Genomic DNA, 27,587 nt, shown 5'->3' on the forward strand with positions numbered 1-27,587 from the left:
GTGAATATGTATTTAGAGCATGTTTATGTAATTCCTTGTGCAAACAGATTGTAAAGTATGGCTTGCTTCACAAATAATAAATTGATGAAGAAATGATTCAGACACAAGAGGAGAGGAAGTAGATGAATGGTGAAAAGGGGGAGATTGGCGTCGAGGGTGCCATAGTGGCACACTGGGCCGGGTGGGACATAAATGTTAGTATAGTAAATGTTAGTAGCAACCCCTCCTGCCCCATCATTGCGCTAGCCACAAATGCCCATACATTTCCAATCATCCCCTGGAGTGCCTGAATTAATGAATGGCATGGTCATTATCTGTGCTGCTTTATATTTTACAGCAAATGTACCCTCAGTATGAAATTTGCTAAAAAGATAATCCATACAGCACTTTTACCCACAATATTTTTATGTTATATTAATAGCCTTTTAGCTTCATGCCTTTGTGCCTTGCAAGCTAATTCTGGAACACATTATATTAAGTGAGGAATAGATATACAGGATTCTTCATCTACTGAGTGGAACTAGAGAGAGGGATCCTTTGACAAGCATTTTGAAGACAAAGAGCCACATCAATGTTCAACATTATAATTACTGCAGTGGAGGCCATTATCTCCTTTCTGCTTGCTTAGGAGAGCACGAGTTAAATTAGGGGGTCCCTATGTTTTTCTTGAAAGAGTAAAGTTAGGAAGTCAAGTAACAATTCCCTTAGCAATGACTGGGAAGAAGTTATCCTAACAAAATGTTATACTCTGGAAGGACACTGTGTTAGACCCAGTGTGGCAAACAGTTTCTAAAATGTCTCTTTGTGATTCCTGCCTCCTGGTATTACACCCTTGGCAATCTCCTTCCTTTGCAAATAGGTTGGACCTAGTACTGGCTTCTAATGAATAGCATATGAGAGAAATGATGGAATGTCACTTTGAATTTCAGTTAAAATGCTGTGCGGTCTTGCTCTTTGTCTCTCTGGCGTTTCTTAGCTTCTTGCTTTCATGAAGCAAGCTACTAGTGGAAAGGCCCATTTGGCAAGGAACAGAGGGCAACCAACAGCCATCGTGGAAAGGCCCATTTGGCAAGGAACAGAGGGCAACCAACAGCCATCGAGGAACTAAAACTCTCATTCCAAAACTCAATGAAGACTCCTGCCAACAACCATTTGAGTGAGTTTTGAAATGAATCTTGCCCTGGTCAACACCATGACTATAGCCTGTGGCAGAAGACCCAACTAAACAATGCCTGGACTCCTGACTCACAGGAATTGTGAGATAATAAATATTTGTTGTTTTTACTTACTAAGTTTTGGTGTACTTTGTTACATAGCATTAGATTACTAATATATCCCGGTCTGCTCTAAACTACAGAATCATACTCACCTGTGGTATGATTCACGGTTTACAATCTTCAAGAATGAAAAGCACTCAGATATGAATATTTGAATAAGGACAGAGCAGAGCGCAAAACCTCTGAACAGCTCTAGCAAAAAACAAAAACAAAAAACACAAAAGCCCACAAAACATTATTCGGCAGGATGGCATAGACGATAGAACATCTATAGGCACAAGTTGTATATTCAGATCATTAATTATACCAATTACATAACTTCTCTGGAATTCAGTTTCTTCATGAAAAAGATGAATGGGATTGGGCTAGACAGTAAGAACTGCTAACATTCAATGACAATGTGATTTGAGGAACTCAGCAAAGCCCCACCCCAAAATTTCTTTCTCATCAGCTGGAAACTTCACATTAGAAATTTGTTCCTTAGTGCTCCTAGGTGCTGTACTTGAAATTACAATTCGGGGGAGAAATTCTGAATGGTGAGATGGAGAGAAAATTCTACAGATATCTTTAAGAATAGAAACAGTTGAAAGGTAGTGGTGGCAGCAACAAAAATAACCATGGTTGATTTCACAATTTTGAGGACCTAGTAGGCTTCCTCCTTTCTGATATATGTGATCTATACAATTAATCACATTTCCCCTCTTACCTGAATGCAAGGAAGCTTAGAGCAAACTCAAGTTCAGTCATAGCCACTGTGTTAAGTTTTATGGTTTCCATATTTGTTTGTATTCTTTTTCCCTGTCTTAATTTTTTTCTAATTCTAGTTCATCACATATGTTTTGTTGCAAGGCAGCTCAAATCCTTTATGGAAAGAGTCGAAGGCATAAATAAAGATAATCAACACAAATACATGTTTGAAATTTTTTCTCTAATTGTGATGATAGAAATAGAAATAGCAAATCTGGAGATGCACTTCTATCTTGATAATTTGTTTTCAAAATTTAAAGCTAATTTGGTTTTGGTGGGGGGGACAAAGATTTAAATTAGCAGAATAACTGGCAAAATTATTATAAATTGGAAAAATTAAAGACAGCACAAATTGTTACAATATTTGTACCGTTTTTATTTGTAAAAATAACCATCTGAATGCATTTCCATTTTATATTACAGTTAAGTACTTCATTACATTATTAGCATTCAGTAGTTGAAAAGTATTAAACTGTGCTTGAGAAGATTCAGATTGGTTCAAAGTCATTCACTGAACTGAAAGTCATTTTACTCATTTTTACAGTCATGACATTTACCAGAGTCATTCAACTCTAGTTTACATAAGAAAACATTACAGACAAAATCCCACTGAAATCATCAAACAATATTTTATGCTGTTACAAATATGTTATGCAAAATATAACACTGGCACCAGATTTGTATCATCGTGCTTTGCAAAGATATATTGCACATGCTAAAGCATAAAATATGTAGACAAACTACCAAACAAAGATATTTGCATTGAATTTTTAGATCACTGCATAAGAAACGAATAGAATTACATTTTGTATACACACTCAGATTGTCACTATCTTAAAACGCTTTTCCCCATAACACTGATCTATGGTTTACAGTTTTGTAAGAAGAAAGCATTTTAGCACTGCAAAACTCAAACAACTGCTATAGAAAACTTCAGCATTTTCATTTATTTAAAAGCAGGTAAAAGGGGAAATAGGAAAAAAGACACTTTATACATTCAAAGAAAGGTCGAAATGAAAACTCACTGGTATTATATTGCTCTGATAACACTCAAATGAAAAAATACAAAACGTTTCACAGAACATTTCCAGACTATACAAATATAAAAAGGCACTCTAACTTCATATTACAAGACAAAAAAGGGGATGAGTTCTTCAACCAATGCAACAGATAAGCAAACCAAGTTGCTCAACAGTACAAATAATAACTAGTGCAGCAAATCCATTTGATGTTCTTGTTCTAATTTAATAATAAAATAATAAATCAAGCAGCTGTTTACTGCCTAAAGTACCAAAACATACGATGGTGCCCTTTTAGTAGTGATAAATAGAAATCCCCTGAGCTATTCACTGTAGAATCATAGCAGATTTTAGGCAATTTGGAGATAGTAATGTATTTACCAAGGATAGGCAGACACTGGCGAATAGGTTAAGTGCAAAGAAACATGATCCCTGTGGCTGTGGTTAAAATACAGTTCTAAAAATAACACATCCAGGTAAAAGCACTAAACAACTAAGACTCCATGAAAAGCACAATGTTTTACGGTTTTTTTCTTAGAAAGCTATGTTGCAAATCTAATTTTATTTCTAAGAGATGTACTTGAAAAAACAGAACTCAGAGTTTTTAAAGTCATTTCTTAAAGAAAAAAAAATTGCTCTTAGTGGGGAGGGAGAAAGAGGAGAGATTGGTTCAATGAACAGTTCATAGTGAGCATGATTTCATTTTGTTCCTTTGTCCCCCTCCTTTCTATCAGTAAGACAGGGGGGAAAGTCAAAACTTAGCTCCGTGGAGATAATGTCGCAGGGCCGTCAATGCTTTGCTGCAACGCTCCTTGTTCTCTGTGCTACTCTACAGGAAAAATGTTAACATCGCTTCACCATTAAAACAGGCATTTCATTTCCTGCTTTAAACGCCAACTGAGCGAGATTTCCATTCACTTCTAGAAAAAGACACCGCAGTATATCATGCTTCTTCAGTGTTGGATCTCCCTCATTTTCAGTGATTTGGTAAAGATAAGGTCATTATTGCTCATTAGCAATTTATCTACTTTAAAAAATTCATCTTCTCTAAACAAACGAAAAGGACAGAGGAAGAAGGAGAACAAAACAGCGAGAATTAAAATACAATGTTTGTGGTGTTAAAATTTTTCAGTGAAATTACTACCAATTCTATAAGTCTTCTGAACAAGTTCTCATTTGTGAAGAGCCCAACATGAGTTTTTAATTAAATCCAGGATATTAAAAGAGTAAGATTAAAATCTTTTATAGTTAGATGAAAAGTATAATACAGTATCTGTATTTGATCCAGACATGATAGAACACTGTTTTAAAAATATCTCACATACACTCTGAAATAGAAATTTCCAGAGTGAAAATGGAACTGATTATAAAATGGTCAGAGAATATCACTCTAATGCAACATGCTTCTTTCCTGTCTCTTCCTCAAATGGAAAATAGCACTTGAGCTGGTGATTTTATTTCTCTTCTTGGTACATGTGCCCACACACCGATATAGTTTCCCATTAGGTTTCTGGGACCATGTGAGATTTCAGTGTATTTAGGGTAATTTCTGTTTCTTTCTTCTGGCCACCTTTGTGCATATGATCCACTATGTGCTTCAGTTTATATTTGGCAAAAGAGCCTCGTCTGGCATAAGGACTCCATGTGTCTTCTAAGCTCTAAGTTGGCTACAGACCGGAGCTGGGAGATGGTTGTCGTACCCCTCTCCAATCAAGGTGGGAAAGGTCCTGAAGGTCAGCTGGAAACCTTAGCAGTGGAAATGCTGGGGGTGGCCCCAGGACTGCTGGCTAGCCCAGGAGGGCCCCGTGTGTTTTTCTGCTTTTTGTTATTCCAAGTAAGACACATAGCAATTAAAAGAGAGAACAAACAAAGGATGTTTCCTTGGCATTTGTTTCATTTCAAATAAATATAACCACATTTACATCAAAAGTATATCAACATTTTCTCTACTTTGGCAAAAAAATAAGCGGCGGTCAACACATCATCAGTTACAAATGTTAAGCCATCAACTAGAAATCTCTGTCATAAGAAATATAAAATAGAACAAAGACTGTTACGCAAAGAGATTACATTTTTAACTACATAGAAAAGCTACTTCAGTCCTCACTTTCATTTTGAAGGAAAACAATTTAAATCTTCCATTTTAGATTGAAGCGTTTTGGTCCTCAGGTATAGCTGCTTGATGAACTACAGACATATATATGCGTGTGTGTATGTGCATAATTTTTAAACAGTCTTATTCTTCTTTTTGTATAGCTATTCCAGATGCGGAACGGGGTCCATTTGACCTAGAAGCTTTGGCAGAGGGAGCAGACACAGTATTCACTATGTTGATTTTACCATCAAGCAACTATCAATTGGCTTTAATTTCCACATCACCCATTTCTACCTCCTGCTTTCATTCTCTTTGTTCCCGTTTGCAGTCCCACTTTTACTTACTTGGCATGACCTTAACTGAGAAGCTCATTGAACGTTTTTGCTATTGATGAACAATGCTGACAGTCCTGATGTTTTTAAAAGGTTAGTATTTTGATTTAAGGATGAATCAATAAAGGGTAGTTTCATATTAAACTTGCATATGTCTCAAAGTTTTGGTACAATACAATTTTCACCTGAAATGTTATTAGATAGATTTGGATTCAATCACTCCAAATAAGTGAAAATAAGTCACAGGCTTGTTAGGGGGGAGCACTGGGTGCCATATTTGTTAAATGAGAAAAGCAAATTCAGTTTTCGAATTTTTCCCTTCATCTGGCAACTTTAACAAATAACCTTGGAAAGAAGTTCTGGATATTTAAATGTTTACTGTAGAGAGGATATGAATAATTAGACTCTCTTAAAAACATTATTACAGGCATTATTACTGAAGATGAACACTTTTACCTTTGGCTTCTAGTGAGGAAGTAAACATCAAAGTGAGAAGAGGTTTGAGGCATTCCCTATTCATCCCTTCTCTCCCCTCCCAGGGGACATGAATGTCACATTGATATACTTCTGAGAACTCACTGCCAAGTGAGTACATGAAAAAAAACCTTTACAGGGAACAGTTCCCTCTCGGTGCATTATCCCCAAAGAAAAGAATCAAGTGCATTTTTTATTCCTTACTTAAAATGAGAGGTAGACTTTCACAGAAGTATCTTAGAGCTAAAGAAAACGTGAAACAAATTAAAATTGGGGCCCATCTGTGTGAGTGCTTTGCCCTACAGCCTAGCTGCCCTCCCTTGGTTTGATTAACTCTTCCTCTACTGGCTTCTGGAAGCTCGGGCCCATAATACTTGAACACAATGTAAACCTGGAATTCAAGCTTCTTTCCCTTTCTCCAACATGGTTGATCAAGGAAAGCCTTCTACAGTCCAAAGTCAGAATGTTTCCGAATCAGAATCATTTTCATTGTACCCGTCCTCCGAGCCTACGTTGTTACTGCACAGGCTAACCATGCTACCCAGATTGGAGAGGGTTGTTCTGTTCAAATTGTCTTTTTTAAAACAAACGAAGTTGACAGCCGTCATTGTACTGGAAGGAGAAAAAGGCATCATGGTAGCCAAAATGAGGGCCAGGCAGTCAGCCACATCTCTGTTAGGAGCGCAAGCCAGGGCCGGGGTATGACCTGGGCGTAAATGCAGACAAGGCAGTGGTTAGTCCGAGAAGTCCAGAGGCGGCATGAGCATTCCACAGTACATCCCAACGACCTCACACGCGGAGATGTATGTCGAGTTAGAAAACATGCCAGGCAAAAGGAAGAGTTACTTCCCACAAGTCATGCTAGGGGTGAGGCTAGAGGGGACGGGAGGGAGAGACAATGTATCGAGGGTTTTTTGTTGTTGTTGTTGTTGTTTTTTCAGCTTACATGACAGTGAAAAGCACGACATTATCTGAAGTTAGGCAGAATTCTAGTCTTCATCTAGTGAACAGAAACACGAGGGGTGAGGGTGGGACACAAATCCACAAAAAACAGCAACAGGACAACCAGGAAGGTGTTTCCACACGCACACCATGCGCCTCAGGCTTGGGCCAGAGCTCTCTCATTCTGAGAACAATGACTTTCCATTGTAGGCAATTGTGTGCCGGATCAGAAAAGATAGTAAAAATCAGATGTCTGTAAAAGTTGAGTCACGCAGCTTTGTCACTTTATATTACGTATATACCAGTTGACTGGTTCTAGAAAAATGGAATCATTTGAGTAGATCGGACATAGAAAAACACGGGTTGCTTGTAATTAAATATATACTATCATTTAAAAGAAACTTAATAGAATTTAAAAAGAATAGCAATACGGCCAACCAAAGTCCTAAATCCTAAATGTAACAGATGTGGGAAAATTGCTATGGTTGACATATAGTTGTGTCATTCTCTCCCATTTAGACTTGATGGGTCCGTCCAGAAGGGAAAGCTATCTCGATGAATAAAACAGGTTCCGTGGGGAGATAAATGCATTCTTTGATGTAATTACTATTTTATTCTACCTTGAATCTACCAGTCTGAAATGGTTAGCCAGTCCTCTCTGCTGGCCGAAGTTCCTACTACTACTTATTCATTTTTTCAGAGGAACTGGCTCAATAAAACTTAACTTTTGTTGTTTTATTTATCAGCACTTGACCTCATTCTGCTTCCTGCTTTGCTCTCCTTAACAGATTATTTCTTCTCTGGTATAGAAGCAAACAAGAATGGACAGATATCATAACATTCTGTTCCACAAAACTCTGTGATGAGTAAAGGAATTATGATTTTAATGCTGTACAAAATTGCCCCAAATGTTCCCAGGCTTATGGAATGCAGCTAGTCACTGAGACAGGCCATAGTTCTCTGGCCCAAGGTCACTATTGACTGGATGAACCTCAGCTGTATCTGACTTATACGAGAGAAGCAAAACTATTGCAATCTGGTCTCTTTAGTCATTTTGGAGAAAAATCGTGGGCTTCTGCATGCCAACCATAAAGTATATAATGGCGATAAGAGGGTGAGGGAAGTGTGGCGGGAAAATCAAGGGGATGGAGTAATAGAAAACTTTTTGCACCTCCTAGATGAGTCATGTTGGGGACAGAGCAGGGTACATGCTAGGATAAATGGGGCTGCAAAACCAAAACTAATAGGAGTTAGCTAATGATGTCATATGGCGCTTACTTCTGAGAAATAGGCATGAGCTGCTAATTCCAATACCTGTAATAAGCAGTTAATTGAGTTACGTCAATACATTTTATTATACTTTAATTAAATGCCACAATTAGTGCCACATTTAAAAAATTACTTAATTCATAAATATCCAGAAGTTCCTCTTTTGCTCCCCAAAATTAATATGCAGTGTGCTTAAAATGGCAGTTTAATACCATTCTAGTATTCATTAGCTTTCAAAATTTCTTAGGAAGCAGAGTAGAAAGCTTCTGTTAAGAGTTAGTTCATTTAGAAAAGAAGTGTTACATAGATCAAGAGATGTTTCAAGCCTAGACATTAATTTATAAATTTTATTCATGTTCCCCAAATAGCCATACCGGGAATATGAGTTCTGATCTGTTCTTTTAAAAAAGAAGTTTGATCTCAGAATGAACTGAAATACAGAGACCTGGTTTTTATTTGAGCCCTTGAGCATGCACTAATAATGTGTAATCCCTAATTCTTCAGCGTATGCAGTCAGAAGAGTGAATGCCAAGTTGAAACGATTTAGAGTGTCTAAAATATTTTAACTACCACGCTGAGGAGTTAGAGACCAGCTGCTGACATTACATGCAAAATGGAAGGCACTGGTGGGCTACAGGTAGACTATGTGTTTTACAAAGACAGACAGGACAAATTATCCTTGTTTGTTTTCTCACACACAGGGAACTTCCAAGGGGGAGAGAATTTTTACTGCCTTTTCAACTAGCTCCTATATTTCTCATTTCCTCTAGCTTCACAGCATAGGGAAAGTACCTGCAGTAATTGTTTACTTTTTCCACTTACCGTTTTCATCTACAGCGAGGACACAGGCCCCTTTGGCCAGCAGCTCTTCAACTACTACCTTCAAGCCATTGCGTGCAGCAACGTGGAGGGGTCTAAAAAAAGAACACTGAGCATCAACTGTGATACATATATTTGTGTGAGAATGTGTCATTTGGGTAGCCTGTGTTGTTAAAAGGAAAAAAGTACTTAAGAATCTACAAATAGTATATGAACATTTTTACTTTAAAAAAAAAAAAGTTTTGTTGACTAGATCTTTTCCAGGTGCTAATGATCCAACTGTTTTTCCATGTTGGCCCAGATTTCTCTGCAGATATTATAAATACTCTGCATCTCAAACAACCTTAATGACAGTATATGGAAAGCCAGAGGAAGAACTCAAGCTCTGGTGTGTTTTCTAGAAGGTACGTTACCCTTTGATACCTACCCCTGCAGTTGCATCACTGTTTCAAAAGTTCATCAGTAAGACTGGTTAATATGACCCACATATATAATCTCAAACCTCCTTGCTATTCCTATATGCACTAAATGACATTTTACTGAATTTAAAAAACCTGAAAGAGTAAATGTCAAACCCACTATATTCTGCTATATATTACTTAAGAATCTTAGTGAAAAAATTCTAATATTCCTTTGCCCTTAAAACAAATGCCTAATTTCCTAAAATAGAAAATGAAGCAGCTTTTAGATCTTTCGCACTGAGGATGACGCTGAATTACATTAAAATATAATTAAGACAAATAGCTTAGAAACTCTTCAGATATATTCTGGGAACCTGATTTGTAAAACTGTCATTTTCCAGTAAGAATACATAATGCTAACATTTATACAAATAGTTTCCCCAAATATGTCAGCCCATAAGATTTTCTAACCACCCACTAAATTTATAATATTATCATAGAAATATCGGCAAAGAAAAATACAGATCTCACAAACTTCTAAGAAGGCACATCAAAATAAACATTCTAACTAAAAATGTTTAGCATGGTCAGCATTTGTAGGTATGTGACTAAACTTCATAAAGGAGAAGTCAGTCTGTGTCTTTCACCAGTGTTCCCCAGCTTTGCCTGGCACAAAGCAATCCCTTAATATTTGTTGAATAAATGACTCTGAATCTGGGTCTGAGTCAAACTTTAGTAGTCACACTTACGTCTGCAGTGCGTTATTTTTTGCATTAATAAGGCTCTCGTCTTGTATCTTGTCAAGTATTAACAAGGCACATTTTTCATGACCCTAATACAAAAAAAAAAAAAAAAAAAAGATAAACGTAGGACAGGGACACTAAAAAGTTCTGGAAAAATCACTTTATTATGCTTTAAATTTAAAATAAATGTCCTCCTCCTAAATACATTTTATAAGGCTATTGTCTGAGTAATCATTTTTTCTTCTAAAAAGCAAATAGTTAAACGGTCCTAGATCCTCCAAGGTTCTGAATAAGATTTATTAGGACTTGGTTAATATAAATCTAATTTAAAATATTAATATTTCTAGGATAACTTTTAGAATTAATGTCCAGAGAGCTGAAACAGATACCAGAGGTGGTAAACAGAGAGTAGAATTAGAACTATCCTTCAATATTACTTTTTAAATGCAAGTCAAGTCCTATCTTCTTCCTCAAGCCTTCAATTACCACTTCAGTGACCTATCTATCCTTGGAATTCCCATTACACCTATTATCTCTATCACTCATCATTTATTGCCTTATATTATATACAAGGACTCTTTTTCAAGAAAGCTCATTCATTTCTTCTTTAACCAGGGGAAATTATCTCTGCATCTTATGACAAAAGATGGTTGACAATTTTGAAAAACCAACTGATGTCAGAGACCCTCTCACGATTTCAGGTTTATGCCCTAAAATCCCTTGTTACTCAGTGAGGCCCATAGATGGGCAGCATCAGCATCACCTGGGAGTTAGGAATGTTGCATCTCAGGCCCCTTCCAGACCTACTAAATCAGAATCTGCATGTTAACAAGATCCCCAAGTGATTCAATGGCATGATAAAGCTTGAATAGCATTGCACTTATATTCATGAAACTATACCTTGAAATGAACTTTATGAAACGAAGCATTTTTTGTGGCTTTGATGGGCTTCCCAGAACATGAAGTGAGAAAATGCAATCAATGAAAGGAAGACTTCTGGTGCCACTGGCTATAGATAACACCTTTAACACTATATATTGACATGAACCACCATCACTGGTGTCAAGTCGCATCATACTATAATGCCTTATAAGGCAGACTCTCAAATATAATTTTAGAAATGTCCATGGAGGTTTCATTTTGATGCACTATTGATGGAGTGTAAACAGTTGTGACTTTATTACTGGGAGATTTTGTCTTTAAAATGTTTACAGCCTCAGACTCAACAATTCATATTTAGGAATTTATTTTAAAGGAATGAGTAAAGATTCTTAAAAAAAGATTTCCCCACAATTACTATTTTTTATAGTAGCTTATATTTGAAAACAAGCAAATTCTAACAATAGTGATTGACCAAATAAAGAATGGCATATTTCTAAGGTAGAATACCACACATATTCTAAACCACTATAACATGTCTAAAGGAAAGATATTCAAAATATATGATTCGGTAACAAAAGCAGGTAATAAAACAGTAATGATCCCACTTCAGAAAAATTGTATATTTATAAATATCATTTATCTTTTAGGAAAGCAGGGACCTTGAACTACATGTGAATACAATGCTATTAAAAAAAAATGCATTCTTTGCATCGAACTATACACCAGAAAAAAAGAAGAGGGTAGAAATACACATCAACGTATTTACTTGCCTCAAGGAGAGTATTTTTTGGCTGTGTTATTACAATGCCTTCAAATGGAACAAAATAAAAACAAAGTGGAACTGCTTTTATTTTAGAAGCCATATATATATAAGGTCTTAACTTGTGTTTAAAACTAAAATGTGGTACCACAACCATGGAGACAGATATAGTGGCAGCACGAAGACAGACTGCAGCAAGAATGCTAGTGGCAAACGCCATGAAAAGCACATCCTCATCAAGTGTGGGTCTGCTCTTTGCTTCTCCCCCTTCGATTCAGCTTAGAGTTGAAAACGTCCCGGGAAAATACACATCTTCAGTAAGCGCCATGATATCCACTTCTGGAATGGATAGCATTTAAGTGGTATAGTTATTATTATAACATGAAATAGCAGTGTTTCAAATTCATTTACATACTTTACTACAAGCCAAATGTAAGGGTGTGTTCAAGTCCTTATCCTTTACAGTCAGATCAGCCTGGGCACTGTTCACCAAAATATCTACAGGAAAAGCCAAGAGAGAGTTACTTAGACTACATTTTAAAGAAGTTACTACAGAAACAATAACATTTAAGTTACTACAGCCCACATAATCATATTTAATGTTTTTAATGAAAAAAGGAGCAATTTACTGTCATATTTGTTTTATCCAAATCCAAAGTCTGTAGGCATTAATTTTTAATTATATTTACAATTTTGTTATTTCTAGGTAAAATGATTCTGTTGCTACATTTGGTTTCTAAATGTCAAGAGATTTCACTTCTGAAAGGTTGGCTCACTTTGATAGGGTCCACCAATAATCAAGTAACAGGGGACTATAGATTATTAGCAAGTAGAATCAGGTGGCTTAAATAAAATGTTGGTATTTTTTAGATGTGTATACCAAGAGAATAACTGATTTCTCGATTGTGCATTATTTTAGTTTTGGATAAGCATAAGTGTGCAGTCCACACGTCAAGCACATACCCACAGCTCCCGCCTGCCCGTTCTCAGCAGCCATCATCAGCGCTGTTTTCCCCGAATTGTCTGCTGCGTTCACTTGAGCACTGTGTCTCAGAAGAAGCTGCAAACACTCCACGTGATCAGCAAATGCTGCTGCATGAAGTGGTGTCCTAACAATTTAAAACAAGTATGATTTTAGTTTCCATTAAACTTAATACACCCTTTTTCTGTAAATGCCTGAGAAACATGTGCCTGGTATTGTCTTAGGGATTTAAAACTTCTCAGTTTGTAGAGATAATGATCAGGCCCCCTTTAAAGGCCATTCAAGGTGGGCACTGAAGTGTCACCTATGTGGTGGGTAGAGATGGTAGCCTGATAATGAAATTGGCATCTTTAATGACCCTTTTAATTTTGAGTTCCAGGGACTTCTCTCTCATCTTTGATAAAGATACTTTCAAAATTAAGCCTTAAATTTGTAGATAACTAACTATTAAAAAAAAAATTTTAAACCCCATATCACCTAATGTGAATAGTTGATTTCTTTGAGAGGACAATTTGGCATTATAATTTCAGCAAAACTATTGACCTTTTAACCAAGTAATTCTACTTCTGGGACTTTATCTCCTAGATACGTGTGGGTATGTGAACAAACACATATACTAGACTGTTCACTGCCCCGTTCTTTGAAATAGCAAAATATTGGAAACAACCTACATGCTCTTTAAAAGACAGTAGGCTGATTGAATTAAAATATACCTATTTAGAAAGAGTATGGTAAATCTTTATGTTCTACTATGGAAAGATCTCTAAGATATGCTAAATGCAGAGCATTGCTATAGAATGCTCCATTTGCATAAAAGGAATGTAAGCATATATATTTTCCTATTTGTTTGTAGCTATCGGAAGGAAATATTTGGGAGAATATAAAAATTTGTAAACGACGGTTTAAAGTGGCTTCCTCAATGGAAGAGGCTAGGGCTTCCGGGCTAAGAGGAAAATTTTTAAAATTATATACCCTTATAATATTTAATTTTAAAAAATGCTCATATTTTATCTTTGCAATGAAAAAAAATGGATCTTTACCTACTTTGCAAACACAAAACAGAGACTAAGATTCATCAAGAAAAGAGGCATGCCATCTTAGGCTCACTTACCTGCCTTTGTCATCTCTACAATTGACGATACTGGAATCTATGGCCCCAAGTAGCAATGATGCACAATTCTCATGATCATTTATTCTAAAATGAAAACGAATTTTAAATTTAAAAATCTCACTACTTAAAAATCTATATAACTCCTTCTACTCCATCTCCCTATACAGGGTATATTTAACAATCTTATGTATTTAAAAAAAATCTTATGCAAGCATCTGTGGTCTAAGTTCTGTTAAAATGTTTAAAGAGGACAATTTAGGTGACACAAACTTTATTTAATATTAATGAAACAGGCAGTCTCCACTCTCAAGATTTTGAAGAATTGCCCGATTCAGAAAGTATTAAAACGTGTTTATATCACCCCAACTGTCTTCTTTTATCCTTTAAACAGTTTTGGCAATGAAGATAGGATCTAAAGCTGACAGCTAAAAGTCTGTGGGACCAGAAGCAAAGGCAAGGCACCCACCGGACTCTGTGTTCACCAAGGGCTGTAAGTAAGCCACTCTCAGATTTGAGCTCCACTCCCTTGTGTGCAGCTCTCAGATCCAAACATATATTATCTGAAAATTTTTTGTAAGGAAAGATGTTTATTATAGTTCCCAGAAAGGTCCTGGGATCCTGAAAAGGTTCCTGGACAGTTACGTTGGGACTCCACAGTGAGTGGTGGCCACTAATGGACTATTAACAGGGACTTCGAGAAATAAATTAAGACAAGAAATTTGTACTGTTTTGACCAACAGCACACCAAAATCTAAGATTGTCTTTGAAGGTTTTGTGCAAATCTTTCAAACCAAGTAGAATCCCCCCATATCTGCCTTAAACGCAAGGGCCCTATATAGGCCCCTCCCGGGGTTGATGAGACTTTGAGAGATTCTCCAGTAAGTTGCTACCAGTTATGCCCTTAATCCGCTATGAGAAAACTAAAATTAAATCAATGAGAAAAATTTGCCAAATTCTGGTAGATACTGGGGCTGTATTCTAAACCTGACTTACTCCAGAGCCTACAGACAGGATCCTGGGAGAACTGGCAGAAGCTCGCAAAATGTGAAAATTCTTACCAGAGTCAGCTTTCTCTGATCTCAGTAGTGCCCAATCAAGAGAGGAAGGTAAAATTTCAGGTTGTCCCTTCCTTTCCAAATACAGAATCTTGTGAATTTAGTTCTGGGACACCCATTGTTTATCGATCCTTTTCTCTCCCAGGGAGAGCTATTGCTTGCTGTCTTAATTTTTTTTAACTTAGTTATTTTTTTTTCTTATTGAGATATAATTGACATATAACATTATATTAGTTTCAGGTATACATGATTTGATATTTGTATATATTGTGAAATTATCACCATATAAGTCTAGTTAACATCCTTCACCACACGTAGTTACAAATTTTTTTTTTCTTGTGATGAGAACTTTTAAGATTTATTCTCTTAGCAACTTTCAAATATACGGTAGACTGCTTCCTCCCAAAAAATCAGATAAAGAACATTTTTTCTATTTCTCCTTCCCTCTTTGACCATTCTTTTTCTAATTTTTATGCCATGAAGTTCTTTATGATTCTTTTGTCTTTCTTTTGACTTGCTCTGGCCTCAAAAGATACTGCCATTGTTCACATATCTCAGGTCATTGCAAAGGCGGGTAATTCAACCTCAATGAACTGTTAGATTTGTTACATTGCTGATGATCCTGTAGTTCTGCCTGTCACAAACTTCTCCCTGATTTCTAATGCCCAGTTTCTCTTAAACAAGCTCATGGGATAAACACTTCTGGGAGATTAGAGACACCGTTACATAAAACACATAAACAGGGCAACTGGTTTAAAAAAGTATCTCCTTTTTAGGATCATTTCTTGACTTATTTGATTCTAGCTGGCTTAGGAGCATTCTGAAAACCTTAGGAATACTTTTACTATTAATAATAATAATTATCTCTCTGGTCTGTTGTGTATTCTCTCAAGGGTTTTAGATGTGTGTACACAACCATCGGCCAGCTAACAAATGGTCTCCTTCCAACTGGAATGATGAAGTTGACATTATCTCTTAGAATATATACCAAGTACTAAGGAGAAAATGATAACTGAGAATAACTTGCAATACTATCTTTGATCAAACCTCGTGCTTGGCCAGTGGTTGACCAAAAAAGTGGTGGGGCGCCTGTCAAATTAATCTCACATTAGCATTTCTTGGTAGGCCAGGTGCCCCTGATCCTGGGAATCCACATTACCAAAATGAAATTTAACTTTTAGGTTTCATGTTCTTGTAAATGTTTCATTTGCCCAGAAGTCAGACCTTCTAGGTAACCAATCCATGATTATCAAGTTACATGGGTGATTCTCTCATTCCTATGATAACTCAACAGGCCCAGATATGTAACCCCAGCCAATTAGATATTCTTTTTCTTTCTCTTCCTTGTTCTCTCTTTTTTGTCCTCTAAAAGCTTCCTACCTTCTGTCCCACTTTGCAGTTCTCTGAACTCTTGAGAATGAAGACTGCCTGCTTCATGAAGTGTTAAATAAAGTTTGTGTGTATCTCCTAAATTGTCTTTAAACATTTCAGCAGTTCTAATGGCACATACTTTGTAACCTCTAGCATTTCTTCAGAACCCTTATATCCAGGAAGGAGTTTACCGTATACCATTTATACAAAGCATCATCTTAGGTGTTTTAGGGATACCAAAGTGAAAAAGATATGGTTCTTTCAGATTTAAAATCGCTTCTATTCTTTATCTCTTACCCTTTATTTATTGATTAATTTTATGCCTCTAATATCTTTCCAATCAAATGAGCCATCGTCACATGAAGCCCAGAGACAAGAGAAAGACAAAGCACTCCCAAGTCTTAGGCCCCCAGGCTGACCATGGTTGTCCAAACAAACACCAGTTCCAGGTGATCTGGAGTCTGAACAATGGTTCACACTATGATATTAGAGCAAAAGTTACATTTACCAAAAAGAAAAAGAAAAAAGAAAAAGCCAGCATATGAAGAATGGAGAATTACAGTGCATGAAAATTCTTCCTGGTATAAAATGTCTTTCTAATCATTCATAGGCATATTGTTCCTAGCCCCAACTTATTTTTAGAATTTGGCACACAAATGTGAAGTACATCTGAAGAGCTCTTCACATGGCATGTAATGTGCCTCTCAGTGTACCTCTTGATGTAGTCTCCCTAAGGTGGTATGTGAGCCCCCTTGGAACTGTGGTACTCCACAAAAAGCTCCTGGAAAATCATTAAAATTAGGGACCACACTCTGCTATCAGATCTATTTGCCTTTAGGAGAAAAATGGAATATGCTGGTCTTATCTGTAACGTAAAAGCTTCTTCCTTCTCTAAAAGGCAATTTTCCTATGTGTAGTTAAAAGAATTAAAGCAACACCATTAACTTCCAGTATTTCTACTTACATTGCACAGTGCAGCGGAGTAAAGGGATTACCGATAAATTTGCGAAAACATTTTTGCTCCAAAAGTACCTCTATACAGTTTTCATTACCTGCAAAGAATCGAAATTATTTAGAAAGTGTCCAAGAAAGAAATTTTATTCAGCACAACCAATTTTTGTCATTAAGCATTAAATTCTGGCTTTTGAATTTTCCTGAATTGGCTGAATATTCATTCTCTATGGAATAAAATTCATGAAATGTCATAACGTTATTAACCATGCTCACAGGTGTTTTGAGACATAATAAACAAATAAAACAATGAAGGCCATATGGTTTGGTGGAGAGAAAGAGAGAGAGAAGTGACCTCATTTGCAAGCAGAATAGATTCTACATTACTCTCCGCTCTCAATAGACACCTAACATTAGGTGTATGTCAGTTTGCCCATATTCACAGGAAACTTCTCTTTTACCCACACGAATAGGTTCACTTAAAATTATGCACCCTAGTGAAAAGGAAAGATGTGATTGATAGAAAATAATACCTGAGCTAATGCAGGTAAAAAGGCTTTGACTATAAAATACGATATAAGTATTTTAAATGGCACCAAAACCAGTTCCTGGAAAATGAAATGTACTCAATAAGTATTTTTTAAAATAAGTAGATGAATGAATGTGAGGAATTATTTTCGAGAAAATGATAAGTAGTTTCCAAATCAACTGAATTTAAGTAAAGTAAGGCCCCAGGTTTGTTAGCTTGCTCGTTATGTGATCTAAGGCAACTCACTTGGGATCTGTGATCCTCAATTTTCCATATATAAAAAAAATCAAACTAGAAATACTTGTCCTATTGATGTCACAGAATGATGAGAACTTTACTGGTTAAGGACCCGAACGTGGTTTGTAAAGCGATGGATAACTGTTAAGGCATGAAGGAAATTTCTTTGGCTTTAGAATAGAGGTTGTTGGCCTGGAACCTCTTCTTGGCTGAATTCAGGCCTAAATTAGTTAGAGTTCTCTTATAATCTACCTTAGAATGATGTAGATTGGACAATTTTAAAAACACAAATCAAACCTTTCTTTCACCTAAAAGGAGAAAAAGTGAAACTGCTTTTAAGAGAAGAAACATATGAAGTAATGAATACAAAAACCTCCTAATTTTATGCCATTATTCTGTTTAGCTTTCCAACTATATCCAACCCTCACTCTAACAGTCCCAGATACTTCAACCCTCTCTATTAGTTTCAGTCTCCCCAAAGGACTCGGCTTAGAGAAGCATCTATACAAATCAGTCCTTGAAGACTATAAGAATCCTAATCTAAGGGCCTGTGTAGGTAGGACTGAGAATCCTTGAATGACTTTCATGCTCAGTGAAGGGGATTCTAGGAAGATGGGAGCTTGAGCCTCGGACTTGGAAGAAGATTGCCCTGAAATTGCTTAGTAGAGGATTGCTCCTCCTCTCCTGCTTGCACCCGGAGAGGCCTAAGAACAGAGAAACCTCCCATCCTCCCACCTCCACCCCACTCCAGAAGAGAGGATGTGGTCTGGTGGGTTTGCCACCTGCCATTTTCATCAACATTCTTTCTGCATCTTCCCCTTCCTGTTAGTTTCTCAGTGATATCTCACAGTTTGACTCAGATGAGGGGTTGGGAGTTTAAAAAAAATAACAATTCTCCAGTGACAAAGAGGGAACAAAACCAAGCTGACCAAGTAGAAAATTTGGCTCTTACTGAGGTTAGAGCCAATGAAAAGAGGACTGTAATAAAAACAGAATAAAAGGTCATAGAGTACCCCCAAAATCTTTATGACCTGATAATCATAGTTTCTAAGTGAAAATTTTAATACAAGAATTGAAAATGGAAAAATAAAATTATAGAAGCAGAGTAGAATATAAATGGGAAAATAAAATATCCATATAAGCTTGGGAGTGGGAGGCCTTAAGCAAGACTGGAACCTAGATCCCACAAAATAAAAATATGACAGATTTGACTACATAAAAGTTCAGAATTTGTACATGGAAAAAGACATCATAAACAAGGAACAAAGACAAATGGTAGACTGAGAGAAAACAGTTGCAAAACACATAACACATAGGTTTCTTATTTCTAAGACAAGGTGCTTCAGCAAACATATGAGAAAAGCTAACTCAATAGAAAAAAATGAGCAATCGATGGGAAAGGTAATTTCCAGAAGAGGAAATGCAAATAACTAAATAAATACACTATTAGACAAGGAAACACAAATTAAAATAATGAGGTAACATTTTTTTGCCTTCAAATTGACAAAAATAAATAATATCATCCTGGGCTGGGCAAAGGCTTGTGAAAATAATAAGTTTAATACATATTTGGTGGAGTAATACATTATAATATCCTTTTTGCAAAGTAATACAGTATAATTTATTAAAATTAAAAAAAATACATTCCCTCTTATCAATAATTTCTCTTCTGTAAACCTATCTGATAGAATATAAGGTACTATAGTATGAACATACACACTGTAGCTTTGTAATAAGAAAAAACCTGAAAACGATCTGAATGTTCATCAATAGGGATCTGGTTGACTGAATCATAAATTCTGGTATACATACACATCTATCTTAATCTGCTATGAAATAATATACAACTATTAAGAAGATCAATCAATACTGATACATATTGACATGTAAGAATAGCTGCTATAGAATGTGTATAGATGTGGATGTGAACAAAACTAACTCCATCTCTGTGTCCTGGATTTCTTTCATGCTATGACCTTTGACCAACCTCACTGTCCTTAGCAAGCATATCAAAGCCTTCTAGTTGATGAGTATCTGTGTTCCATAAAATGTAGCCATAAATATTTTTGTTAGTTATGGCCAGAATAATAATGACAACCGTGATAAATATTAAACTGGTGATAGTATCGATCATAAACAATCATCCATCACAAGACACCAGGAGGTATGGTCCCTGGTGTGTACTACATTCTTTGTTTCTTTGTCTTGTCAATCATTACTACTTGATTTATACTATAAAAAAATGTACTGTAACAGGGGCCTGTTAGCAGAGAATAATCCGTGCAAAGGGCAGATTAGACCTTATATTCCTGTAAACAAATTATCCTATAATAAATTCTGTTATATTCTTTGGAGTTGCCTGCATCGTTCTCCTGTCTGAAGATACTTTCTTGTTACAGTGGGCATTACACCTTTGCCCCACCATCGGACAATATGTTAAGCAAACATAACAAAAAATAAAGTTATAGAATAATAGTTGTTTTATGATTCTAGTTAAAAAAAAAACAGATGTGCATACATTTGTATTTATTTATGTCTTAAAGGAAAAATTATGAAAGGTACACACCAAGTTATATCAAAAAGTGAGTTTAGAAACAGACTTAATTTTACTTTAGACACATCAGTATTTTCAAAATGTTACAGTTAGCATGCATTTCTTTTTCACTCAAATAAGTGAAATACAACTTTTAAAATTTTCCAAATAATAAGTGCAACAAAATTAATTGCAGGGTGGGGGATAATGAGATACAAAAAAGAAATGCCAAAAGACAAATCATTCATCTAGCAGTCTGAACAGTAGTCAACTATGACAGGTTATTATATTATATAGTTTTTGTTTTTAGATATATGACTTTAATTTCTTATAGGGTCCCTGGTTATCTCATATAGATCAGAAACTCTGATTAAAACTGGATATTTCAGTTCATCAAGTTCTGATTAGGAGTGATATGTTACTGATTAACAAAAAGGGGAAAGTGAATTGTTACTCCATCAAGGCATCATGGTGGCCATGGAGGGAGAAGTACTAATAATGATAAAATAAAACAGTATGTTGGATGCAGAAAGGTTGTAAACCATAGTTTACAGCATTATGCTCTGTTCTCATCTATGTTAAGATCACAGTGGTGCTGGGGTATGAAGCCTACTGAGACTGGTCAAATGACAATCAACTCACCATTATAACAAGCCCAGTGCAGTGGCGTGTAGCCCTGGTTGTCTTTGAAAGAGCAGTCCTCCTCAGAAAGTGCCACCTGGAGCAGTTCACTCAGCCACGTGGCATGGCCACGAGCAGCTGCGTAATGCAACGGTGTCCTTCCTCTGGAATCTTTACAGAGAATTGACACCTCTTGTTCCAGCAGCATTTGCACACATTCCTCATGTCCCGTCATAATCTGAAGCATTGCAATTAAAAACACAAAACAAATTTCAGAAGGGCAGAAGACTCAGGAAGTGAAGCAGTTGGCTAAGTAAGGCTGAGCTCAGAGAAAGTGTACATAAATGCCTGGGCCTTAAGGGAAGCAAACTCTGCCCTACTTTAGAGGAGAGAGGCAGGACAACCCAGCTAGATTCATTTCAGGAAAGTCTGTGTGAGCATCAGCATTTTGGAAACATTTCTAGACTCTCCATACATAACCATGAAAGGTATGATATATATAGCGGAAAACATCAGCTTTAGAATCAGAAAGATGTGTGTTAAATCCTAGCTTCCCCTCGTAAAATCTGAACAAGTCGATTCGCTTCTCTGTGCCTCATTTTATTCATCTGTAAATGGGAACAGTAATAATGAGTTCTCAGGTTGTTGTGAGGACTAATAAGAAATGTTAAGGCCCCAGCCTATTGTGTGGCCCACAGGAAGTACCCAAGAAATAAGAATTATGTTATGACATTGACCAGTTAGAGTTCCTCTTCTTTTCATTGACCATGGTTTGGCACCATCCCCAAATAGAACTTTTATGATTTCTGCCTCTGTATGTTTAGTTTCTTCAACATGCTTTAAAAAGCAGTTCAGCAGATGTGTACAAAGAACTGTCCACATGATATATAGTTCAGGTCGGGAATTGTCACAGGATATATATTTCAAGAGGAGAATGGGCCAACATTTATTAAAAAAAAAAAGAGTAATAAGAAAGAGCATGACTACTCAAAACTAAGTAATCCTTGGAAAAAATTATGACACTTGGACACAACGGACCATTAAATATGATGGGGCAGAACAATAGCAACATGGGAAAAGGTTCTTGATATTCTAAAAGAAAAAAAAAAAAGGAGGTCCAAATGGCATCGTCAGTATCCCCTTTTTTAAAATTTTAAAATAAATCCATATACGGGAAAAAAGAAAAAGACTGGTTATATGAACCAAAAAAATGGTTATCTCCAGGAGATAGAATTACTGGTGATTGTGATTTTTTTTCTCTGTGCTTTATATTTTGCAAATTTTCTATGATGTGCAAGTATTTAGCAATCAGAAAGCAGAACCAATTCTACCAACAGTAAGTACTCATGTATATATAATCTGATGTGAAGTCTCAAGAGCAGGACCTTATAGTACCTGCCATTATTTTATCTTTACAAAAGCTTTTGCAATTTCTTTTTGACTTACTGAGGTTAACTGTTCATCTTAGGAAACCATCTTTTTACTAAAAATTGTGGGGAAGGAAAAAGGAAACATTCTCACTACAGAGTTGCTTGACTAAAGCTGAGGAAGATGTACATACCCCTCTGTGCAAAGCTGTGCATCCCATGATGTCAACAGCATCTACATTTGCTTCCTTTTCAAGTAACAATGAAACAGCATCAATGTGTCCATATGCTACTGCAAGCATCAGTGGGGTTCTAGGAAGAGAGATAAATTAGGCTTTTAAAAAGAAGATTAAAAAATCATACTCATCCCTTCCAGTAGGAGGACCTCCCTCTCTTTGTCTCTCTGTCACTTGGACTCCTTCTCTTTCTCTCTTTCTCTTTCCCTCTTTCCCTCCCTCCCTCTCTCAATCTCTATTCTTCATAGTTACTTAATATTTTCTGAATGTCCCTAATTTGCTGTATGCTACTTGGAACAAGCTACTGTCTCTGGTCTTTAACGGCCACGTGGAAAAGTGTCAGTGCAATGACTAATACAAGCAGAGCAGGGAAAGGTTCCTTCTCAAAATGTTCATTTTAATCTTATCATTTTCAAAACTATGTAGCATTTACTAAATATCAATTGAGCAGCGAGTGTGTCTATGTAGGAGACCCTTCTGCTTCTATCAGAGTGGCTCTGCTTTCACAGTGTTCTATGTTGGCTCCTGCTCAGTATTTCATTTGAATGAAGCTTCACTGCCTTAAAGAAAAGTCTGACACATCTAGAGGAAAGAACAGAGCACTGGAATCCAGGTGGTGAGGGTCTAGTTCTGACTTCAACACTAATTCATACATCTGGGTTGAGTCACTAGTGCATTTTTGCTCTGCATATCCTATTTATAAGAGAAGACTGGGTATAGGAATGGGCTAACAGATGGAAAATACTTTGGAAAAACAAAGCCAAAGAAGGATAAAATTATGAAGAATTTTATGATCAGGATAACTTCTCAAGGTCATTGCCATTATTAATTTAAAAATAGAAATGTAGCAACTTCAGAAAAGGGTAAACATGGATAGAAAGAAGGAACATAGGAGGGAATACTTTTTAAAAGCCAGGATACATAGCTATAGACATAAAAAGTTGGCTCCTTTTTATCAAGACGCACATACATATATACGTATACTTGGCTCTATATGCTCTAGCAAAAAGTTATCTCATTATTCTAGGGCCCTCATCCATAAATTTCACCCAAATATATACCCCCAACCTAAAATTCAGCAGTCAGTTCTCCTAGCTGCTTAGCAAATCAACCAATTACCCGCTGTGATTGAAATGTCAACCCCAGGCCAAGTGTGAGAACACTTACTGTCCTTTGGCATCTTTGACATCAACCACTTCTGGGTTGTCTGCGATTTCTAGTAATAGCTGCAAACACAGTGTGTGACCATTAATTACTGAAAAAGAAAATAATGGACATTCTTTTAACAGACAAACACTATACATATCCTTCCAAAGTGGAATTTATTTAGACTTCAAATCAATGATTTTCGATCGTTGCTGACAGATAAGCCCAAGTTGCCAGTCTTCCTAGGCACAGTGTGCTCCAATGTTTATTTTACTAATCTACCTTCTTTTTCCTATCAGGGCACTTAGAGCCTTAACTAATGTTTCTCTGGCTCCTATAATGAGGGTTATTTTCCCTTAAATACAATGTTCTTTCTTATCTCCTTGAATGAAACTGATAATCTCTCCCTACTTTCCAGTTATATTTTTTTGTTGTTCCTCTAAGAGAGTCACCCAGTACTATACAATCCCACATCCAGCCTGCCTCCAGCCCTTTTTAAAAAGAAGGAAGAAGGGGCAGAATAAGGGAAAGGAGGGAGAGGAGGGGAGCAAGATAGGAAGAGCAGGAAGGAGAGGAAGTGAAAAAAGAGGGGAGGAGAGCAGAAGAGAGGGGAGAGGGTAGGGGAGAGGAGAGAAGAGGAGGGGGAAAGAGTAAGAACAGGTCCTGCCTTCATCCCTCAGTCATTTCAGACTCCTAGGTAGACATCCCAGCAACAGTTCTGATTGATTAGAGGTGACTTAAAGCAAGCCCTCAGAAAGGTGCACGAGAGCCATTAGCTCACTGCTCATTGATGCATTGACTGGACTCACAAACTGCCTGCAGCTGCATCTCTGTCCCGGAGTTACTCAAACCACAGCCAGTTGTTTCTCTACCTGACAGTGTCTCTAGCATGCGGAGGGTGGGGGAGGCGGAGGGGGTTCTCCAGTGGGTGGCCTCATACCTCTCCGTCCTCTCTGTCTCCTCTTCTCCCCTTCCCTGGCCAGCTCTGACTCACTGCTTCCTAGGCGCTGCCCGGCCTTCACTTCTACTTACCCAGCAGACCTGGGCTGGCAATGGGCAGAAGATGTGGCCAGAACACTATGTTGGCATTGCCTGGCAAGAACCCAAAACATGGATGCACTCTTGTGCTCACCAGGCAAGATGCTTCTTTTAGGGGTGGTGGTGCCTCAGGGGCTGGGACATCAATCCCTGGGGACAACGTACTTTCCTCCGGCTTGTTGAATGAAACCCACAGCCTTACAATAGACATGGTTTTCCACTCGGGGAGTAGGATGAGAACAAGTGTGATTAAAATTCCAAATGTGACTTCTCTCTGAACAATGAGAACACCATAAAATATACTGCATTTACCTCATTATGGTTGTGGACAGAGAAGGGAATAGATGTAGCTATGTTAGGATGATGAAGGCTCTTCTAAGAGCTGTGTTTAACAGTTCTTTTTTATTGCCTGCCAATCATGAGAGAATGCTAATTTAACAAAGAGACATTTTTCAGGGATAATATATATTAGAATTAGTTCACGTTCATTGATACCACTCAAATTAACGACAGGAATAATGCCCACATTTTGTAGACCATTGTATTCAGTTCATGCTCAGCAACATCACACTTATACATCTCAAGGAGATCTGGGGGACTGGAGCACAGGCGATTTTTGTTGTTGCTGTTTTTTTTTTTTTTAAAGTATTACATTAAATCTGTTACCATTGGTGAAATATGTAAGTAGTTTCATGTGTGCTTAAAAGGAAATGATTAGCAGAGGACTGACAGCTGAATGCTACAGGCGATGGGTTCAAACAGTAGAGGTAGGTACAGCATATTTTTGATGCCTCTTTCTATTTGATGTACTTTACATACTTATAAGAGTTCCAAGGATGTTTAATTTTTGGCTAAACAGAAAAAGAGAAAAATCATCTAAGTTAATATTGCTTACTCAGTGTGTTAAAGAGCAAACCAATTTCTACGGAGGTGCTTTTTTTTCTGGTGGTGGTGGTGGTGTGTGGAGGGGAGCGGGGGTGGGGGAAAGTGTACTGCAGGGTTTTAAACTGAGCTAATAGCCCTCAGGTAAATCTAAGTCCCCCTTATGGTAAAAATATAGCCAAACTAGAATTCTCATTGGCTTCCTACACACTACATTTTCCTAATTGCCTTCTGACAAAAAGATGCTAACATCTCCTCAGGTGTGCCCTGCCAAGCCCGGCTTTGTATTAGACCCTCAGCCTTTCCTTGGCTATAAGTGACACAGCCATTTTTCATGTTGCTCAAAGACCGCAACTGTCATTGCTACTATCTGTGCCCAAACCTATAACATCCGTACTGGCTCTTGCTTCTCACAGTATTCCAAGCATTTGAAACAAAAAAAGAAAATGCCCTTTCAAATGAGATGGAAAAGATTCTGGATATGCAGATTCTCAAAGCTCAGGCTAAAGCTTCCACATATCAGACATTTTGTGGAGAACAGTCAAATGACAGCCTGTGTTTTTTAATGAATGACGAGGGGAATCCAAAAGGAGTGAGTCTTCTTAACCACTAGGGGGCTCTATTGGACCACTGCCTATATCACTGTGGCAAATGAGTGACAGTGATCATCCTTCATTGTTCACCTGTTTACAAGGGCGATTTTCCACAATGAAAAGAGGCCCTCTGTAATTGTCAGGAAATACACAGTAACTAAAGCAGGATGTTTGCCTTAATAATAGGCAACCAATCTTTAAAAAGGAGAACTAAATTTGAACTTTATAATCATACCAATAATATCTAGAATATCAAACTTTATAATAATACCAAAAAGACGAAATGTAATAGGAAATAAGAATTTATAATTTAACCACACCAATCATTGCTGACCTCATGGCTAAAGTTTTTTTCCAGGAACAATCATTTCCAGGTAATTAGGCAACAAATTGTTTTTTCAATCTCTAAATTGTTTTTCTTCAGTGGCTTGGAAATTCAGGGATGTTGATGGAAATACTTCTACAAAGTCTAACATTCTGAGAAAAATTTCCCAAGTAATAAGAACCATTAAGTCTTCTGAAAAACTATCTTCACTCCTTTGGGTCCTCAATATACTCACTATTTAATGGTGTAAGACAGTTATTTCTCATTATAAGACTAGATTTACTAGCCTGATCAAAGGACAATATAATTGAATTCCTGACTCTAAAGGAATTTATGCCTTAACTGAGCAAGAGACTCTTCCACATTACCTTTATATCTGTATTTATATCTAGCAGTGTCTTGATACAATTTTATTTTATAGAGAAAAATCCCAGAAAAGGCAAATTACTTACTTTTATATATACACACACACATGTATATGTATATATATATATATATGTGTGTGTGTGTGTGTATATACATGCACTTTTTAAGAGTTTCTGTTTTTACACTTGACGCATCAAGGATCAGAGCAAGAGCCAAGAAGCATCATTTAGGCTGGCAGAATGCTGTACTGATTAGATTGCTGTCTGACAACTCCTTTTATGAAGTAGCCCTAAAATATCATGAATTTTATGTTTTAAAATGCTGCGTGGTTTTTTTTCTATGTAACTGATCCAAAGATCACATTATGCCCTGCACTTTTTTTCAGAAAGTTTTGTAATAGCTATTGGCCAAAGTTCTGAAGTCTCTTTTGAGTTACGAAAAAGACCAGATGGAGAATGGAGGATTTTTAGAGCTCAATTTATAG

General features: G+C 36.9%; 1 protein-coding gene across 4 annotated transcripts in view; it reads right to left on the minus strand.

The window, feature by feature from the left end:
• Nucleotides 1-2,376: 2,376 nt before the first annotated feature.
• ANKRD44 (ankyrin repeat domain 44) overlaps nucleotides 2,377-27,587 on the minus strand; it is a 277,127-nt gene continuing 251,916 nt past the window's right edge. For 2 of the 4 annotated variants that reach the window (XM_039844326.1, XM_039844324.1), the window contains exons 19-28: nucleotides 23,921-24,008; nucleotides 22,712-22,829; nucleotides 21,172-21,388; nucleotides 17,244-17,331; nucleotides 13,854-13,937; nucleotides 12,724-12,869; nucleotides 12,176-12,258; nucleotides 10,125-10,207; nucleotides 8,978-9,069; nucleotides 2,377-6,650 (exon numbers count right to left, since the gene is read on the minus strand). In XM_039844326.1, coding sequence (XP_039700260.1) covers nucleotides 6,403-6,650; nucleotides 8,978-9,069; nucleotides 10,125-10,207; nucleotides 12,176-12,258; nucleotides 12,724-12,869; nucleotides 13,854-13,937; nucleotides 17,244-17,331; nucleotides 21,172-21,388; nucleotides 22,712-22,829; nucleotides 23,921-24,008 — 1,247 coding nt within the window. In that variant the 3' untranslated portion in view covers nucleotides 2,377-6,402. The remainder of the gene's footprint in view (nucleotides 6,651-8,977; nucleotides 9,070-10,124; nucleotides 10,208-12,175; nucleotides 12,259-12,723; nucleotides 12,870-13,853; nucleotides 13,938-17,243; nucleotides 17,332-21,171; nucleotides 21,389-22,711; nucleotides 22,830-23,920; nucleotides 24,009-27,587) is intronic. The other 2 variants (XM_039844328.1, XM_039844327.1) reach the window with 1 other exon arrangement.

The sequence above is a fragment of the Pteropus medius genome, unplaced genomic scaffold (genome assembly GCF_902729225.1).
Source record: "Pteropus medius unplaced genomic scaffold, Ma_sr-lr_union100, whole genome shotgun sequence".
NCBI lineage: Eukaryota > Metazoa > Chordata > Mammalia > Chiroptera > Pteropodidae > Pteropus > Pteropus medius.